At 39.3% G+C, this 18811-nt stretch overlaps 2 protein-coding genes across 5 annotated transcripts; one reads left to right on the top strand and one right to left on the bottom strand.

The window, feature by feature from the left end:
- Positions 1–8646: 8646 nt before the first annotated feature.
- LOC146662281 (Golgi reassembly-stacking protein 1-like) lies at positions 8647–14811 on the bottom strand. Of its 4 annotated transcripts, none has more exons than XM_085418812.1 (9): positions 14597–14811; positions 13975–14055; positions 13009–13212; positions 12158–12244; positions 11915–12045; positions 11675–11819; positions 11210–11321; positions 10996–11118; positions 8647–9631 (listed from the first exon to the last, which is right to left on the bottom strand). In XM_085418812.1, exons 1-9 carry the CDS (start codon positions 14660–14662, stop codon positions 9363–9365), a joined length of 1218 nt encoding a protein of 405 aa, XP_085274938.1. In that variant the 5' UTR covers positions 14663–14811; the 3' UTR covers positions 8647–9362. The 4 variants fall into 4 exon arrangements, with proteins under 4 accessions (XP_085274938.1, XP_085274941.1, XP_085274939.1 ...); XM_085418815.1 differs by having other exon boundaries at positions 8647–9595; XM_085418813.1 differs by having other exon boundaries at positions 11681–11819.
- A 1495-nt stretch (positions 14812–16306) lies between these two features.
- On the top strand, positions 16307–17981 carry LOC146662280 (elastase-1-like). The gene is made up of 8 exons (XM_085417791.1): positions 16307–16340; positions 16431–16525; positions 16667–16773; positions 16920–17048; positions 17171–17307; positions 17400–17542; positions 17653–17802; positions 17890–17981. The coding sequence occupies exons 1-8, from the start codon at positions 16307–16309 to the stop codon at positions 17905–17907; spliced, it is 813 nt and encodes a 270-aa protein (XP_085273917.1). The 3' UTR covers positions 17908–17981.
- Positions 17982–18811: the final 830 nt, after the last annotated feature.

The raw sequence follows: 18811 nt of genomic DNA, 5'->3' as shown, positions 1-18811 counted from the left end.
CTTCATTTTTGTGAGACACATGCATCTCCAGGCAGGGCGAAAACACTAAAAAGACCACAGTCACATTGTCAAAGGACACTAGATAACCATTGTGCTAACTTGCCATCAGCACTTTCGAAACATCCCACCCACACATATGTGCACACAAGCAAACACAGATTCATGCGCATCCAGAAGCCACAAACATAAACGCAATGTTCCTTCCAGCTGATGGACTGGTGTTGACAGCCTGGGCTCCTGATGACTCACAACCAGATAAGTGATTGTCCAGCTGTTTTTGAGTCACCTGAGTGCACTGATCTCTATCTTCCACAGTAATTGCAGTCACAGGTGGAGGCAGCAACCTGAACCCACTGCCATTTCTGTTTGCATTTCACTGGGTAAATATAGCCTTTGGTGTATATGGGCCTCTTCCTGTCCCCCATGGACTCTGGAAAGCTGAATAATACTATCTGCCAATGCAAAACCTACCCATTCATAGAGACTATTATTATGACAGATGGTTAATGTCATCAACTGATAGCTCTTCTAACAGCAGCTTAATGAGATGCATAACAAATGAAATTCATGGTTACATTAGTAACCCGAACAAACGTTTAATGGAAAAGCTCTTGAGAGAAGTCGGACCATTTAAACGCAGGAGGAAGATGGACGTAAAGCTTTCAGAGAGCGGGAGAAAAGCACATGCAGCATCGCCCTGCTCTGCAAAGTGATTACAAAAAAGGGAATCTCAAGGGGGTGCCGAGTGTTTGTGCAGCTCAGCTGCTATTGGGGAATGTGGCTCTGGCCTAACCTGATAACAGCACATTTTCACTTTAGTACACAGACACACACACACACTCCCTCAAACGATTTTCCACTTTTTGCCATTGTTTTCAAATGCTCCTCTGCACGTCCCCTGTCAATTCTCACCCCCTCCCCGCTCTGTATGAATGTTATTACACCCTCTGTATCTGTGGACTCAGGTTTTGTGAAAATAATGTGGCACACAGAACCACAGCAAGCAAAACCCAGCATTACTGAACAACAGTTACTCCAAAAATAATCATAAAGCTTTGAAGGGATTTCTCAGATATTCTGCTGTTTGATCCTGTGCTACTGAACGAGCCAAGAGATCAGAGAACTCAAGACAGGTTTTTTTTTTTTGGTTTTTTTATGTGTATTTATGACACATTCAACATAATGTATGTCTACCAGATTCCGAGCAATGTTCTTTTTTAACAGAATAAATGTGCTGAATGTTTCATATTTTATGTGCAAAGTGAATTATTTAAATTGGTTTATTTTCCAACATGAAAGATTTAGAATTGAAGAGGCAGATAGGCAGTTCTTCGCTTGCCCTCACTCAGCGTCACACCTCTGACAGAGCTACAGAATCATTTTTCCACATTTTTTAATCTGTATGCGTCACCATTCCCTCTAATCCCCCCACTCCCTGGCGTAGTAAGATGGTGCTTCTATTTTGCGACGAAAAGCTGACACACTTCATTCCTCTCTATCATACTGCCAGCTCTTCCCTGCAGGAACATACTTATTTTTCCCATACCCCATTTTATCAGGTAGATTGATGCTTTTATGTTTTTCACAAATGCTGCTGCTGTCATACTCAGGCTGTGGTGTTTTTACATGTGTGAACACACACATACATGCTGAGCAGGGCCAAAACGGATGTTTGCGTTAGAGGGTGATAAATCATGCTATTGAAGGTGTTATGTTTTACATAAATAGGAGATTTTAATATGTCTGTAGCTCTGCAGGCCACTTAGATAAAGGCTGTGTTGTGCCGTTGTGTCACACCCTTACCTAACAATACTATGATGATATATTATATTTTCTGAATGATAAAAACATTGTCCTATGTTTCTGACATTCCGGTTAATTCTCGGAAAATAGCTTTTCAGGCTATGCATGCATTTGTAAATGGTATGTTATACTGTGTGCATGTCCACGTTTATATACTGTGACTGAGGAGGCCAAAACTCTGCGTGCATTACCATGTGGGGTCATAGTTAACTATATAAATGAGCGTAACACTAAGAGACATCTCCCCATCGGGTCAAAACTAAGCCTGGGTGGTGGTGGGGATGTCACAGCAAATATGTCACAGGCACAGGAAAGCAGCAGGGAACGCGCTAAGGCGTGTTTCTTCATCTGATCATATTCAGAGTGAGAGGCTGAGCTAAACCTTTATCCCTCTGCCTCATCTGCTGCTCACCAGAACAAATGGGCTTCCTGATCAGTCAGACAAGAAAGGGAGAAAACCGGGAGCAAGAAAAGCTGCAGACTCTGAAATCTCTATTTTTATAAATATAAATGTTCTGGCATGATGAAAACAGATGCAGTAATTTTGAAGATGTGCCCCCAGAACGTTACATCATTACGACGTAATGAAAAATCAAAATTTGCATTTAAAAAAGAAATGGAATGAGCATCCGCTAGAGAACGACTTATGGCTTAACATCAAATTAGCTGGACTTTCAGTACGTTGAAAAACTAATTAATGCACCTGAGGGAGACATTTGGTAGTGATTTAAAAAGTCAAGCACTGAAAAATTGTCTTGTCTTTGATATTTACGCAGGACTAACAAAAACGGTGGCATCTCCTCTCCAGGTTCAGAGACGGGCACACTAGCAGATGGGTCTAGGCCTGGTATCAGCGGGGTCATCCTGGCGGAAGAACAACATGTGCTGTCTTGTGTGGCCAGCTCCTCACCCCTGCTGAGTGGCAATTAGAATGGAAATAAAGCAGGGCATCCTCACTTATCTTCCTAATGGCTGTGGCATCCTTTTTGCCTTATCTCTAGTTCTGCTGTCATCAGGAAACCATTGGAAATTGTACAAGATTAAATATCTGTTTACTCCCAAAAGGACTGCTGCAGAATTTTATGGTGTCCAGAAGGTTTTTGATAAACACTCAGAAGGCCCCCAACTTTTCACTGGGCATCACTATGGAGTGGTATGATTGCATGTCATTTTATCATTCCCTCTCTAACCGAGAAGGGTTTTTTTAGTAGTGTTTTGTTTGTTAAAAAAGTTTTTTAAAAGAGGAGGTATAGCTGGTCATTTACAAATCGGAGAAGATCGGTTCGATCCCTGGCTGCTCCCAGCTCCATGCCAGTATTTTGCCCAAATATCCTTGGACCTAAGGATATTTCGGCAAGATCCTGAACACCAAGTTGCATTCATCATCATCACTGTGCATATTAGATGATTAAAAAAAAATGAAAGCAGTGCTTCAAGTGGAAAAGTCCTACATAGAAATAATCCATATAAGGCATGTAGGGAATGATATATGGAGAGGTTAAGTATCCTGTTACTTTAGACTTTGATAAAAAAAAAAAATTCATCTTTAAAATTATGCTTAAAAATTTACAATAGGAAATAAGAATGTTTCCTATACAGAACTTTAGACATATCTGCACATCATTAACAGACACAGCAGCGATTACTGGCTCATATTGAATATTGTATTACAAGTTGGTCCTATAAGAGCTTTGCTGCTATTGAGCCAATCGAGGTATGCTACAAAAGAGCATTGAAAATATTAGATAAGAAACCTTTTTCATATCACCATTGTCATATTTTCGATAAATACAAGTTTCTAAATTTTACTAATTTCAAATTATTTAAATCTGCCTGTCTAATATACAAAGTTATACATGGTCTGGCGCCTCCACCAATGAGTGATTTTGTTAAACAAAAGTCTAGCAGTGTTGCCGGGCCACTGTTAGAGGTGATTGTGAATTGGCATTTAGACAGACCACCTTTTCACAGAATGCTCTGTCATATCAGGGAGTGAGCTTCTGGAATAGTCTTCTACTGTCAATGAGGGAAAGTACAAGTCTCCCCATCTTTAAGAGTCACTTAAAAGGGTGGCTGAGGGGCACACAAACATGTGATCATATTTAATAATCATGCTTTATATTGAAGGTGAAAAAGAGTTAGTGTATTAAAAAAAGGGAAACAACTATTAGTATAATGGGTCAGTGCAATTTCAGGACAGTCAGGGCATGTGCAATACTAGGGTTTGTGCAATATAATTGATGTGTTTCTGTTATTGTCATCTATATTGTCTTGTGTGTCCACTCTTCTTGTCATTGTTTGCCTAGTTACTTAAAAATATACTGTGGTATAAAATTATTATGTAAAAAGCTTATTGTTATTCACAAATACATGCCTATTATCCATTTTGTGGTGTGAATTACAGTAACAGGTTATAACATGTATGTTTCTGAATAAGCTTTTTTTTGGGAAAACAAAACAAACTTTTTCAAAAAGTTTTTTTTTTAATTAAGCATTTAAATGAACTGTACTAAACAATGAAAGGAATGCTACACACGTAGCATATCCATGTGTATAAATAATAATAATTATGTCGAGCATGTTAAAAACTGGTTTCAACAGGGAAAATTACACAAACCTGCATTTTTGCTTGTTTTTACTGCACTATCACCACCTCGAACTTCTAAAAACTACGTGTTACAATAACAAAGAAGAAAATGAATGAAAAATTAACATATACAGAGTTTTACAGTGAACTGTCTTGGAGGAGGTTTGTGCTCTCGTAGTGCTTCTTGGCTATAATATTATAATCATTTCTAAGCTCATTTTTTAAATTTGCTTTCATTTTGCAGGAATGGTTAGCACTCTAATGCACTGAATGAAGATGGCGACCGTACTATTACACCTGCACTTTTGATTTGAGCTTCGTGCAGCCACACAGAGCTGTGAGCATGTCTGTGGAATTCAGCAGAAAAACAGTGAAACTGACAATTCTTTAAACAGCTATTTTATTTTTTTCTGACTAACAACTTCCTGTGTTCATGTGACCAATAACTGTCATTTCTCAGAAACAAGGTAGAAGTACGGGGCTGGTGGTAAAATTCCACAAAAGTTCTTAAAACCAAAAACATAGGGGATGTTATGAGTCATACATAAGGGATGTTAGGGTTTCTTATTGCTGACATGATTTTTCTCTCTAACACTCACTGTTTTCATTTTCACTAGCATTATATGCTGTAATATGCAACAATAAGTCAGTTGCTTTTGTCCTACTTTCCTTTGCTTGTGTTTCAGAACAGCAAAGACTCATGTTGAGCTAAATCTAGTGCACATAAACTGGGAAAATATCACAAGTGAAATATTTTGACTTTTGGTGCAATATGGCAGCTTTTTTTAAATTTGCACACACATCTCTTTGTAATCACCCTGGTCTCATTCAAAAGGTGTGAAATGCTGCCGATTGTCAAAACCACCAGTGTCTCAAAATTATTCCACACGTGGTTTCCTGTGGCAATGGTGTTAGGACGAATTCTCACAGGTTTCTCACTCCCAGCTAAACCCCCCTCACATTTAAACCCCCTGGGTTAAAAAAAAACAAAAATAATCATCATCATTAAAAATAAATCAATCAATAAAATAAATAATAAAAATAAAACTGTAAAAAGTATTTAAAAATAATATACAAAAATAAAATATATAATAAAAAAATACATTTTAAAAAGTATTTACAAAAATTGATATAAATAATTTTTAAAACTGGGTAAATGTTATTTTTCTATAGGCCAGATAATATTGTGTTCCTAAACCAATCTTGTAGTTTTCAGTGCCCAGGCTTATCTAAATAGTGCCTACATCTAATTAGCGAGTGAAAGTGGAATACAAGTGAAAACAAACAGGGCACATATCACTGGTACCTGACCGAAAAACCTGTGACTTTCTCCAACAACCACCAACAAACAGTCTTTCTCCCTTTCCAATAAGAACGAGGGCTCCTCTACATCGCCTCATGTGCATCTCTGAGATACCAGTGGCAGCAGATAATGCCTTAGGATTCAGTTAAGTCCAATTCCCTTTTGTTTATACAGAGCCAAATCATAGCAACAGTCACCTGAAGTCACCCTACAATAACAGAGAGAAAAGGGATGGGAACATATCGTGGGACGATCAGCAGTTTTAAAGGGAAGAATTCAAGCTCACGTGCAGTTTAGCGTATATGGATGTCTTGTTTCCTTGAAGGAAAGAGCCACTGTGAATCAGTTTGAAGTTGTTATAATTGATCATGTTTACCCAGTGATGAAGCATTTCTGCCCTGAGGGGAGTGGTCTCTTCAATGGGTTGACTGAATGGTTCGATCAGAATGCAAATGGTGCGGCTAATATGGTACGGCTTTTGTAGCCCCGCAATTAAACACCTTTAAGAGAGTTTGGACCAATGTGATAGATGGCATTTTCCATCACCAGCATATAATGAGGGGATTGTGTAGAAGAAAGGTGTTTAACCCTTCTAGTAAAATTCCAGGGATTTGAAAAATCAATTCCAAAGTGCATTAAAGGAGATTTGGTGTGACATGACACCTAACTGGGGCAGTATACTGGATTTTCTTCTGCATGTAGTTATTGTACCTTGATTTAACCAAACTACTTTCCACTTCTCCCCAAAAAGTATTGCCTCTTAGTCAGTTTTCTACAGTACACATCAAAGACTGGTATATACACAGTGCAGACTAAAGAAATATAACCCACTTGTTTATAGAAGATTGCTTTCAGTCCAAAGGGCTAAAGTATGTGTGGAACAACAATTTACAAGCAAATCTACGGTAATGTTTACTGGAAGCAATTCTAATCTCCTGCTCAATTAGAAGCATAAAGCCAGTTGATAATGACGGCAAGAGGTGGAAACAACTTCCTAATGAATTCAAACCCCTCAGAGTGACAGTCCCCTTGCATGAATGAATGTAATTACAGCCTGTACATTGGTGGTCTGACACACAGGCACTTTCCAGGATTATTCCCAGGCTCTGAGAGAACACACTGTGAAGAACACCGCGTGATGCATGTATGCAAATACACCTCGCAGCACTTCCAAATATAGTCTCCATCCCGACAAAATATTTGTGATTAGGGTGGGAAGGTGCTGAAAGCAGAAAATAGAAGTTGACGAGCGTGTTCGTGGTGTGGATTTGTGACCACACGTGAACAGAAAAGCAGCAGTTTTTAGTATTTAATCTTTATTTTTTACATTAAGAAGTCACTATAACACTTTATTTTATATCCCTTGAACATCCACACATCCAAATCTGACCTACTTCATGTGACAGCGCCGCACATTAACCGAGCCACAGGAACAGCATTATGTGGAGACGTGTGACTAACGTGCATGCACCAATTGTATGTTCACTCTCTTCCCCCTTGTATTTATACCTTTTTCATCCTTTCCTTCCATCCATCCTTCCCTGTAGTTATTCTGTTTCACAATTTGTCATGCTGCAACGATAGGCTGAGGCAACGGGCACTATGCTGGTGCCTGTGAGCCGAGCCTCTTAGGGGTTGAGATAAAGTTAAGCTGACGTGTGGGTTCAGCTGCGTCACAGCGTCCTTTGAAACAGTCTCAGGGAGAAAAAAAAAAAAAAAAAAAAAAGGAAAAAAGGAAGGCAAGGCATGTTCCTCCAGAGGTGGCACCTCCTTACACTCCTCCTGGCATGCAGCTGCTAGCTTTTGCCTTGGGCTGCTTCATCTAACCTCACATAGAAGAGAAGAAATAGCATATCTCCCCCTCCTGAGTGAGACTTACAATGGACACCCGCAAACACCATCCAACCCTGCACTTAAAACGTGCTGATTTGACAAGCCTGACATTTCTGGGAGATGTCCACATTGCTGCTATTAAATCTCCAACAGCGAGTGGACCCAAAGCCACCAAGTTAATTCCTATTTATATAAGAAATACAACAGATTCACAGGTGTGCCAGAGGAAAGCTTCCTTAGGAACGCCATTCCAGCTCTCATTCTGGGGAGAAAAAAAAAAAAAAAGACAAATCCATCTCCTTCTCGTCTTTCTTCCCCCCACGCACAGTCTTTTCTTTCCCTTCATGCCCATCCCCCTCTTCAGCGGAGGATTGGAGTGCCCTGGTAAATAATTGAGGCATATTCCCTGTCTGCTACTGTAGCTTCCCCCTAATGCTTATTTATTTACATTTTTTCTTTTGGCATACTTCCAAAGAATATTTGGTTGTCCTGATCTAGCAATAAAAAGTGATGAAAATAAATTGTGCTTTGTTTTCTGATCAATAGCTTCTGGAGCCCACGTATGATCACACACGGATTGCTGGATATAGGATCAGTTTAAAGAAATGTAAATAATGGACTACATAACCATTCAAGTTCCCATCAGTAAATTTCTATTGTTTAATATCTGAAACCTCAAACTATTTCTTTTCCAGCTAAATAGGTTCCTGAAACTGACCAAGTATTTGTTCATGGCAAGACTGGATTATCCAAAGTCAATAGGAAGAGGAAAGCAGCCGGATCAAACAACAAATATAAATAATTCCTGCATAATTTTAAGAATGAGATGTGATTTATTAAAATAAAAGTTCAGAAACATCTTATGACTCATTGAATATATGAAAATGTGCAATCTGATTGGACAGAATTTTAGGAGCTGCAAGGGGAGATAAACTGGCGCCAGCTCAGTGGAGAAGTATCGTGAGGTGTTTGCTGACATCTGCTGCCTCAAAATATGAACTCCGCTGGGTGGACATGACTCATATTAGACACAGGAAATATGTCTAATGACATTTTGATTTAACAACAGCATGGACCTCCCCGCCCAAAAAAAGAAAGAACAGAAACCAAAACAGACTCATGGAGGTTCATCTTGAACATATATTTATAAATAGCTGTATATTTTCAATTCTTCCATACAAATCAGAGACATGATCTAACTAAAATCGATTAAAAGAGAAGAAACAGAAAACAATCAGAGAGCTGCGTCACACACGGCCCACTCATTCACATTAGACAGAAGATTTTGACCAAGATTAAAGGCAAAAAGGCTTAAATAGGAAACGCCTGCGATTAAATCCTTCTGTATGAGTAACCACGAGAAAGTAAAAACAAACTTTAATTAAAACCTCTTTTTTAAAAAAGGGAAAAGAAGTCCAGGTGTGACACTTAAGTCAAACATCATTAATCTACAGTGTGTGTACTGTGTTACAGTGGTTATGGTAAGAGCAACAAGGTAAGGGTAATTATTATTTTTTTACCTTGGGCTTTTAATGTGCACACCAGGATGGTTTTAAGCAGCATGACATCTTAACTAAGGCTTCATCTTGTTTGATGTTGAAACATACAGTACGCCTAAACTACAGAATACATTCATGTGTATTAACTGTATGCATTCCTAGAATTTCAAGTCAACATAAATGTGCAATTTAGCATGCAGCAGTGGCACTGGTATGCAAATGCAATTCTTTTACAAAAACAAACAAAAAAAACAGCCCCAGTGATAACAGCTTACAATCATTAACGGCAGCTTTTCTGTAACATGGTGTGCTCTTGAATATTCTTTATGAAAGTCAGCTAACTGCCTGGCCCAGCAGGCTCAAACATCTCTTCGCTCACAACCTCAACTGAGCTTAAGGGCTCAGAGTTAGCATCTGGTACCTTGGGGATTGTTGTGATACTCGGGTTTTCGGTGGTAATTTTGAGGCCAGCCATGTCTTCAGCAGTCTCTCTGATAGGAGAAGTGCTGGCAGTCAGGTCTATACCGAGCTTCTGCTCAGGTTCCTGGATGTCTGGTTCTCCTTGCTTCTCTGGAAATGAAGGTCTTTGGTCAAAAGATGAATAATCTAATAATAAAAAAAAAGAAAGAATAATACAATATTGTTAAGGTTATGGATGGTGAAACCATGGGAAATTGCTCAACTTCCTTGGTCTGTAAGGAGATATTTAACAATAATTAAGATCAAATCTCCTGAGCATCCTTTTATGACTTTTGTACTTCAATAGATTACATAACCAAAGCTCAGACTGCTGCATTTCAGACCGTGACCACTGATGGAAAGGACTGACCTGCACCTACTGTTTAAAATGCTAACTGAGTTCTTGATAACTGATATCACATGGCACATGGAAATCAGTGCATGTAGACCCATAGACATGGTCAATATGCTCAAGTTCAAGCTCTGCATCAGAATGAAGAAGAAAGGTGATTTAAATGACTCTCTGTAAAAGGGAAAATACCCAGTGAGCATCACTTCTCTGGCTGAAAATGCCTTGTTGATGCCAGATGAGAATATTTAAAGTGCTTCATGGTGACAGGAAGGCAACAGCAACTCAAATAACTTGTTACAACCATCGTATGCAGAAGAGCATCTGTGAACGTACAACGTGTCAAACTTCGAAGGCCACTCTTGTCAGCTAAGAATGGGAAACTGAACCTACAATTCACACAGGCTCATCAAAACTGTACAATAGAGGTTTTGAAAAATATTGTCTGGTCTGATGAGTTTCCACTTCTGCTGTGACATTCGGCTGGTTGGGTCAGAATCTGGGGCAAACAACATGAAAGCTTGGATCCATTTTGCCTTGTTCATGCTGCTGGTGGTGGTGGTGTTGTGACGGTGGGGGAAATTTCTTGGCACGCTTTGGGCTCGTTAGTATCAGTACAGTACCCCGCCTTCTGATGGCTGCTTCTGAGACAATAACGCGCCATTCCAGTCATCTTAAACTCCCTTCTTGAACATGACAATAAGTTTATTTTACTGAAATGGCCTCCCCAGTCACCAGATCTTAGTCGAAGGGACTTCACAACTCTGCAACAACTGTGTGACGCTGTCATCTCAATATGGACCAAAACCTCTGACAAATGTTTCCATCTCCTTGTTGAATCTCTGCCATGAAGAATTAAAAATGTTCTCAAGGTAAAATGGGGTCCAATCCATTACCTAATGAAGTGTTCAGTATAGACCACTTTACCTGCTGTAAAACATATATCTGTGAAAAAACACTTAACACATTTGGCTGGAGTAGTTTTATTCTGCAGTAAAATAGACTAATACAAAACCACTGCATTAAATGACTCCTTAACTGAGAGGCGTATCAACAATAGCTGGTTTTAATCGTGCTTATTTTTCTTCTCAATCGGGATGCCATCATAAACACGTAATTGCTCTATTTAGCCACACAATTTAATCACGTATGAAGTACTTACCCAAGCTACTCTGATCACCTGAGTCATCTCCATAATTAGCAAACATGGAGCTGCTGCCTTCCTCGTTAGTGGAAACAGTGGCTGATAAATCTGAAGTCGGTGCATCGAGTATGGTGAAAGCATCTGAAATAAGTACAAAGCAAATGCCCATTATTCCGTGTGAAAATGCATAATGTGTCAAATGGATGAAAATGTCCTGAAGTGATCCTGTTACCTCGGTCTGGTGGCTGCTGAGTGGGTGAGATTAAAGACTGATCTTGCATGCTTTTCTCATTTTGATTCAGTGCTGCTTCGGTAGATGGGCTACATTCATCGGTAGAAGGCACCTAAGGAGAGAAAACTGGAGGTCACAAATACCTCTAGCAAGTTACAGTTAAAGGAGCAGTTTGTGGGATACAGTGGCATCTAGTGGTGAGGTTGCAGATTACAACAAAGTCAATACACCTGGCCTCACCTTCCGCTTCTAAAAATGTAAGTGAATACTAGGTCGTCACCCCCGACTGAAAAAAAACTGAGCTAGTGTAGAAGGTGAATCCCTCCTGTAGTAGATATGTAGGTCTCATTTTAAGCCATAAAAAAGATTATTCTTTTTGTACTTCTCAACATGATCCCTTGCTACCAATAGATGCCATTACATCCTGCACAGCTTAATAAATAAGCAAGAATAAGATACAACAACCTTCACCTCAGTGTGCTCAGTTGCAGCTACCTCTTCACTGCTGCCAGTGAGCACTGGTTGAAGAACATTTTTATTCTGGGCGTTAGGCTGAACTGGACGAGTTGGAATTCTGTGCAAGTATCCATAGCCGATCCCACAGCCTAAGCTAAAAAATAGGGAAAAAAACCCACGGGTGTTGACATGGCAATATTTATCTACATGCTTTGATTTAAATAAAGATAAAAAAAAATCAATGCCAACCTTCCCTCGCCTCCCCACGCTCCGTTAGGAGTCACCACTACCTCTCGGCACTGATCCGTCTTAGTGTTGTACACCAAAAGCTTCAAAGGTTTCCCCTCGTTGGCTTCAATCAAAGAAAAGAAATCCTCGGACTGCAGACGTTTCACACAAAAATAACGTTTTTGTTATTTCTTTTAATAATGTCTGCTAGTTAAAACAATTATTTCTTATTTGGAATAAAAGTCAAAAGACAAGAAATCTTACATCTTGTAACACTTGGTCAGCTCCAACTATGAAGTCATTGTATGCATCCAGGCCTGCGAGAGCGGCGGGAGAATTTGGTTCCACTTCCTAAAAGTTTTTTTAAAAATTCTAAAATCTACCAAAATTATTAACATTTGCGATTTTAAGGCCTTTGAACACAGAATGCAATGATTTTTCAGACTCACTTATTCTTAAGGCAACTGTTCAATTCAAATTTGCAGGATTTATTTTTTTTATAGTTCGGATCAAGCTCGATTTTTCATATTTTTCCACATAGGAATAAACAGATCTGACCAATCAGACCACTACATTTGGCAACAAGTGTGCTCATTGCTCAGCGTATGCACCAGTACTGAATGTGCAATGATATGGAAATAGTAAAAATAATACTATTTTACCTCAGACAGACAGCCAGACACTGCTCCGGCTAAATCAGCTCTCTAAAATTATTTCTGTACGTCCTCAGATGTGGTTGCAATTTTGCCAAAAAGAGAAAGCAGTCGAGATACAGCTTCAACTCCTGGATCAAACCAAGAAATTTTCCCTGCTGCTGTCCTCGCCTGAGAATTGGATGAACCCGGATTCTCACTTTCTTCTTTTTTTTGTTTAGAAACATCAGAATCATCTCATCATTTCTTTCAACTTCATTTTTTCACACAAAGCAAGACTTTTGTTGTGTTTATCTGTTATACGGCAGGTTTGGATCCAAAACAGGCTTTTTTTTTTTAGAAAAAATGGCTAAAATCAGAATTTTAGCCATTTTTCCGCATACATTCGGTGTGCAAAGGCCTTTAACCTACAGTAACCAGCAAAGGGTGCAACCTGAGCGAAGACAGGTAGATTTAACTTACCAAGACATGCCACACATTCTCATTGGCTCCTTCAAAGCTGCAGAAGCGGACACTAGCCCCCAGCAAACCCTGACCGCCCCACATGTTACTGGGTGTCACCTCCAGCTCCCTCACACGCTGGGTTTTGGAGTTATACACTTCAAGTTTGACTGCTTTTTCCACATTTGCCTTCAGAAGATCCTTCAGCAGGTCGTTTTCCTTATTCTGGAGAAACAAAAGGAAAAGTATTTAGTATTTAGTATTTATTTATTTATTGTCATTGTCAAGAACAATGAAATTGCGTTTGGGGCTTCCATACAACCCAAAAAAAAGAAGAAAATAATAAATACCCCTTAAAACCCAAGTGTACATATTTAACCCAGTGTGACTCCAATGCAATAAGACAATCCTTAGCAATAATGTTCGTAGAAATTCAGAAAAAGGGCTACTCCAGCTGCAACTGTGCAGATGCGTTTTCTTTCATGAAAAAGAACATGAAATGTAATTACTGCCACTCTTCCAAATGAGGTTATTAATAAAGCACTGAAAAACACTGGATTATCTCATAAAGGCAGTACCTCAAAATTATGGAAATCGGTGTTTGCCTGCTGTGTCCTACCTGCCGAGTACTTTGCTTTATATACAGAAAAATGGGTCTTGAAGATGGTTTCAAAACAGACTACAACTTGCTTTTGTCCTATTAAGTTGATTGAGATCTATAAATATGTTATTCAGCTTCATAACGCCTTTTAAAATAAGTTTAGAATTTAAAAATGTTTTAGTTTTTAGCATACTTTCAAATACAATTGAATATATGCCACATTCACAGCTACGTTGCAGGGCTTTTTTGGCATTTTCATTTTGTCCTCAACTCGTCATTTTCAATTACAATTCATACCTGAAATGTCATAAAGATAGAAGAAGTCAATATTTGACACCTAGTTACTCATTTTAACCAGGAGTGTAGTGACACAGGAGTCTACTCACAAGTCGGGCGTTTCCTATAGAGAGAATGAAGTCAAAGAAAGGCTCCAGACCAGCCTTCAGAGCAGGAGAGTCCTCTTGAACCTGAGAATAAAAGAAAATTACTTAAATAATTAAAAATATTAATAATAATTTAAAACACAGAACAGAAAACTTGACATTTGGTTTGACTGACAAACAGCACAGTGATATTATCGCCCCCCGTGTGTCAACCTAAGATATTGCAGTGTCCAAAATTTGGGACTTCTCAATGAGACGAGGTACCCGCTTTCTCGCGCGGTTAATATGTTATATGCAACTTTGAAACGTGCCATAACTAAAGAAAGTTTCTATAGTGACTGTTAAACTATTCCATTTCCCAACAAAGGCACGCGGGTTGGAAGTGTGCCAAATGCCACCTCATCTTCAACATCATCATGGGCGGACACCATTCAAGCTGAGCTCACGAGTAACTACAGTTACACGATAACCTGTCAATTACAGTCAGGCTCTGCGTAGATAGATAAAGCAGCAATTATGGTTCAAAGCACAGTTAACAAGTCACTAAGCAAAAAATGTATGAAAAGTGAGCTATAGGGACTAACAAACCGCGTGACGTGTAACCTTGCACTACTTTCTAACGTACCCCGTGGACATGATATCCACAATTAGCTCCTCCGTCCGACAGTAACGAGCTCTGCGGTAGCCCCATTGCCTTCAGCAGTTACGTTTTACTAGTTCTGACTAAATGTCACTAAAGCAGACTTATTTCAGGAGTCATTACTGGTACATACACTCCGCATACAAGCTAGCTAGCCAGCAGCTGAGATAGGTTGACAGCAGGCGCTGGAGAGCCAGACAAAGCTTATAAATAATGATGACAGAAAAATCGAGTTTCTTCTTCCCGATTTTCATATCAGCAGCAAACAAGCTGAGTTCGATTAGCCGTCCTTTACAGGGTGTTCTACGCGGTTGCTTAGCAAAACATAACGCCATGCTCATTCATAAAAAAAAATGCCACTTCCTGTTAAGTATTTAGATATTTTAGGCAATAAAAAAACAAAACAATAAATTACCGAATATATAAATAAATAAATATTACATAGATTTGACAGTTTGTTGCCTTACTGCGCATGTCTGTGGGAAAAGTAATTAAAGATGACAACATTTATGAAAACGAAATACTATTCTTATTCATATTCCTCTCGCCCCTCGTCTGTCCTTCAAGTTCGGGTCCTGGGAGCTTCAATACACACACACACACACACACACACGTGTGTGTGTGTGTGTGTGTGTGTGTGTGTGTGTGTGTGTGTGTGTGTGTGTGTGAGAGAGAGAGAGAGAGAGAGAGAGAGAGAGAGAGAGAGAGAGAGTATTTTATTTAAGTCTAAAACAAAGAAAAAAACATTTTTACAGTGAACCTCATGAACGATGCAATTAACTTTGTATGGCATCTTTCCTTTGAAGATGGAGAAGCCATTTATATATTTATTCTATCTTTAAATAAAAACATCGTGATGGTCAACATTGTTATCTCACAGCAAGAAGGTCATGTGAGGTTGCATGCTTGTGGGCACTCTGGCTTCATAGTCCAAATACATGTGTGAATGTGTTAGATCCATAGATGTGAATGTGACTGTTAATGGACGTCTGTATCTCTGTGATAGACTGACCCATTTAGGGTGTACTGTGCCTTTTGCTCCATAACAAGTGGGATAGGCTCTAATTCCCCTATGACCGAGAATTAGATAAGCAGAAGAAAAAGAACTCATGTATACACTTTTGTATACGGTAGTTATACTGTACATTTTTTATTATAATGAATACACGTGTGTATTTTTATTGAATTATGATTTAACTTTTCATTGAATATTCTGCTTTTGTCTGTTTTGTGTTGAGTGTACAGTGTACAGACAGAAGGCAGCGGAACATTTTCTTCTTTACCTTGGCCGTCGATCATTTCAGACTTTTATCTGCTGTAATATTTGTCTTGAATGCACACCTTTCACAGATGGTTTGGTCGACTCTGCCATCACTAGACAGCACCTGTTCTTTTCCCACCATGATAAAATAAATAAATTAATTAATTAATTAATAAAGTTCTCTTGTCCTTAAAGTTTTCTGAGTTGAATGAAATGCAAATGTACATAAGTCTGTATTTGTAAGAGTTTCACACAGTGGTGGATTGCCACACAAAGTCTCACACTTCTCAAACTTTCAGCTTTTCATAGCAGTACATTTAATGTGAATTGATCCACATGGACTATTGATACTGGCTGGTAACTTAACATCTGCCCGGTTTCCCAATCTCAAATGGGTATAAAAGCAAACTGCAGCTTGTCATCAGTGCTCCAACATGATGCGGCTTGTGCTTCTTCTGTCCTGTATTGGTAAGCCCACCTGACTTAAATAATTTTCTGTGCCTATATTTTCTGAACGTTAAAACTATATTACCACATCTGTCCATGTGTGTGCTGAAGGGCTGATTTGTGCCAAAGAACCTCTCAACTACAAAGTTGACAATGAGAGGGTGATAGGCGGCAATAATGCTCAACCAAACACATGGAAATGGCAGGTAAATCCTCTGAACACTAATGATATTTTTATTTTTCTATCTTTTGATGCAAATAGGTTTTGTACTGTAGTTTTAAAATACTAGATTTAGAAAAAAAACTCCATCTCCACCATATTTTCATATATCTTTAATATTTCACAGGTTTCTGTGCAGTATGATCAATTCTATGATGGCTCATTCTACCACATGTGCGGAGGATCTGTTGTTGATAGCTTCCACATCATGACTGCAGCTCACTGCATCCTCAGGTTTGGGCTCTGACCATGATTATTCTTAATGACACCATTTCCTTTGTGCATTTTGTAATATTTTAAAGTCGATCTTGGTGTCTCCTGGGCTGAACAAAAGAGTGTAAGTAAGCACTGTACTTATGTTTTTTCCATGTCCTTCTCAGCCCAGATGCTAGTCAGTACCGTGTAGTGGTGGGTGAGTATGACCTGTATAAGTTAGAAGGCAGTGAGCAGTTCATCCATGTGGAAAAAATTACAGTCCACCCTGGCTGGAATGGTGATCTTCGTTATGGGTAAGTGGCAGCATGTCAGATCACCTCTCTCAATTAAGCCTCATTTAAATATGAAATGTTAATCTCAGCAAACAAGCAACTATTAAAATTATACAACTCTATCTTTGGTTATTTTTTCTTAGAAATGACATTGCTCTCTTGAGACTCGCTGGTCCCATCTATGACAGTAGTTACGTGGCTATAGCTAATCTCCCCTACCCGGACCAGACACTGCCTCATGGCTTCACCTGTTACATCACCGGCTGGGGATTAGTAGACTGTGAGTACACCTGGGTGCTAAATGTACACATATACACACCCTATATGTGGATGTAATAAAAAGGTTCCTGCATTCTTTCTCCACTGAATCAGATGGAGGTAGCCCTGCCATCCTACAGGTGGCTCCCATCAATGTGGTGGAGCACTCGGTCTGCTCCCAGCCCGAGTGGTGGGGCAGCATTGCTCTAGAAACCATGGTGTGTGCCGGAGGGGATGGGATCATAGCAGGCTGCCAGGTAGAGGAGGTTTCGCCTCATGCTGCAACTATCATATTGTTAACAACAATACTGTGTTAAGACATTCTCACAGTCATTGCACGCTATGTTCTTATTGTTATCTGTCCCAGGGCGACTCTGGAGGTCCTCTGAACTGCTTTACTGATGGAGCCTGGAGAGTCCACGGTGTTGTCAGTTACGGCCCATCTGGTATGTGCAACCAAGTGTTCAAACCCACGGTCTTCACCAGAGTCTCTTCCTTTGAAGACTGGATGTTTTCAGTGAGTCTCTTGATGCCTCTGTGCTTTTGTTTGGCGACTATAATCTTATAAAGCGTGACTCATTATTTTATCTATTTGTTTTTTCAGGTTATGGGTCTTGCTTAAATGGCACCGCATTCCTTACAATTCTCAAATGCAACCTGCAAAATAAAATTGATGTGCATCTCATTCATGTTCTGCGCAGCAGATATTTGCCTGTAGTTCTTGAATTTGCCAAAGGGTGGCAAAACCACCTCATGTTCTGACCAAACAACGTCCTGCTTTTCTCTCAGAATCAGATCCTTTTAATGGCATTCCGGTACTTTCCCACAATTTCAGAAACACATTTTCTACTGAATGCATTTGCTGTTGGTGTACTCCTTTTGCGACCAGTCCATACATGTGCCACAGTTTTTGTTTGAATACCAACACAGCGGCTACGGTTGTGACCTCCTGACCTCCCGAACCACAGTTTTAGTTGATGGAAAATTTCTAAGGATGTTTCAAACTGAGAACCTCTTTTTAAAAAAAACAGGCTTAAGTAGCAGTGAATTACAAGGACAACTGGAATATTCTTGCATGGTGTACCTGAACACCCTGTCCCAACAAGCAGAAAACCTTTTTTTCCCTCTCTTTTTAATTGTGGCCAAATGCTATATGTAGTCATAGGCTCAACATTTCCTTCTTGTCTGGAATTTCTGGCCATATGTTTGTGGTAGTAGTCAGGAGACTTCTGCATGACATCATATAAAGTGTTTTTCTCCTCACCATGGAGACCAAAAACCACAGATACATTCCAGTGGTTTACATTAGAACCTAACAGGAATGTTGTTTCAATAGATTTAAGGAGAAATGTCAATTTTCTTTAATACAGTAGAAGAAAATGGTCTTAATGGTTTCCCAAATAGAAGCTAAACTAATATAAAAAAAAAAGTTTAGTAAGCAATTAGATCCCTCTGAATTTTTCATTCAGTTCAAGTTTATTCATTTGGCAACATAACAAGGCCTCAAGGTTCTTTTTACTCTAACG

Source organism: Rhamphochromis longiceps, linkage group LG9, assembly GCF_057381845.1.
Source record: "Rhamphochromis longiceps isolate RC_006_pf linkage group LG9, R_longiceps_female_GT1.1, whole genome shotgun sequence".
In the NCBI taxonomy this organism is placed as follows: Eukaryota; Metazoa; Chordata; class Actinopteri; order Cichliformes; family Cichlidae; genus Rhamphochromis; species Rhamphochromis longiceps.
This window is presented reverse-complemented; position numbering and strand designations above follow the sequence as displayed.

What these genes read in the sequence shown, in the direction of transcription:
- LOC146662281 (XM_085418812.1), bottom strand. Translation starts at nt 14,662, where the DNA reads ATGGGGCTACCGCAGAGCTCGTTACTGTCGGACGGAGGAGCTAATTGT. An exon ending in CTGACCAAGTGTTACAAGAT is followed by an intron (nt 12,046 to 12,157) that starts GTAAGATTTCTT and finishes AAACGTCTGCAG; the next exon opens with TCCGAGGATTTCTTTTCTTT. An exon ending in TCAGCAGCCACCAGACCGAG is followed by an intron (nt 11,119 to 11,209) that starts GTAACAGGATCA and finishes TACTTATTTCAG; the next exon opens with ATGCTTTCACCATACTCGAT.
- LOC146662280 (XM_085417791.1), top strand. Translation starts at nt 16,307, where the DNA reads ATGATGCGGCTTGTGCTTCTTCTGTCCTGTATTG. An exon ending in CAAACACATGGAAATGGCAG is followed by an intron (nt 16,526 to 16,666) that starts GTAAATCCTCTG and finishes AATATTTCACAG; the next exon opens with GTTTCTGTGCAGTATGATCA. An exon ending in AATGGTGATCTTCGTTATGG is followed by an intron (nt 17,049 to 17,170) that starts GTAAGTGGCAGC and finishes ATTTTTTCTTAG; the next exon opens with AAATGACATTGCTCTCTTGA.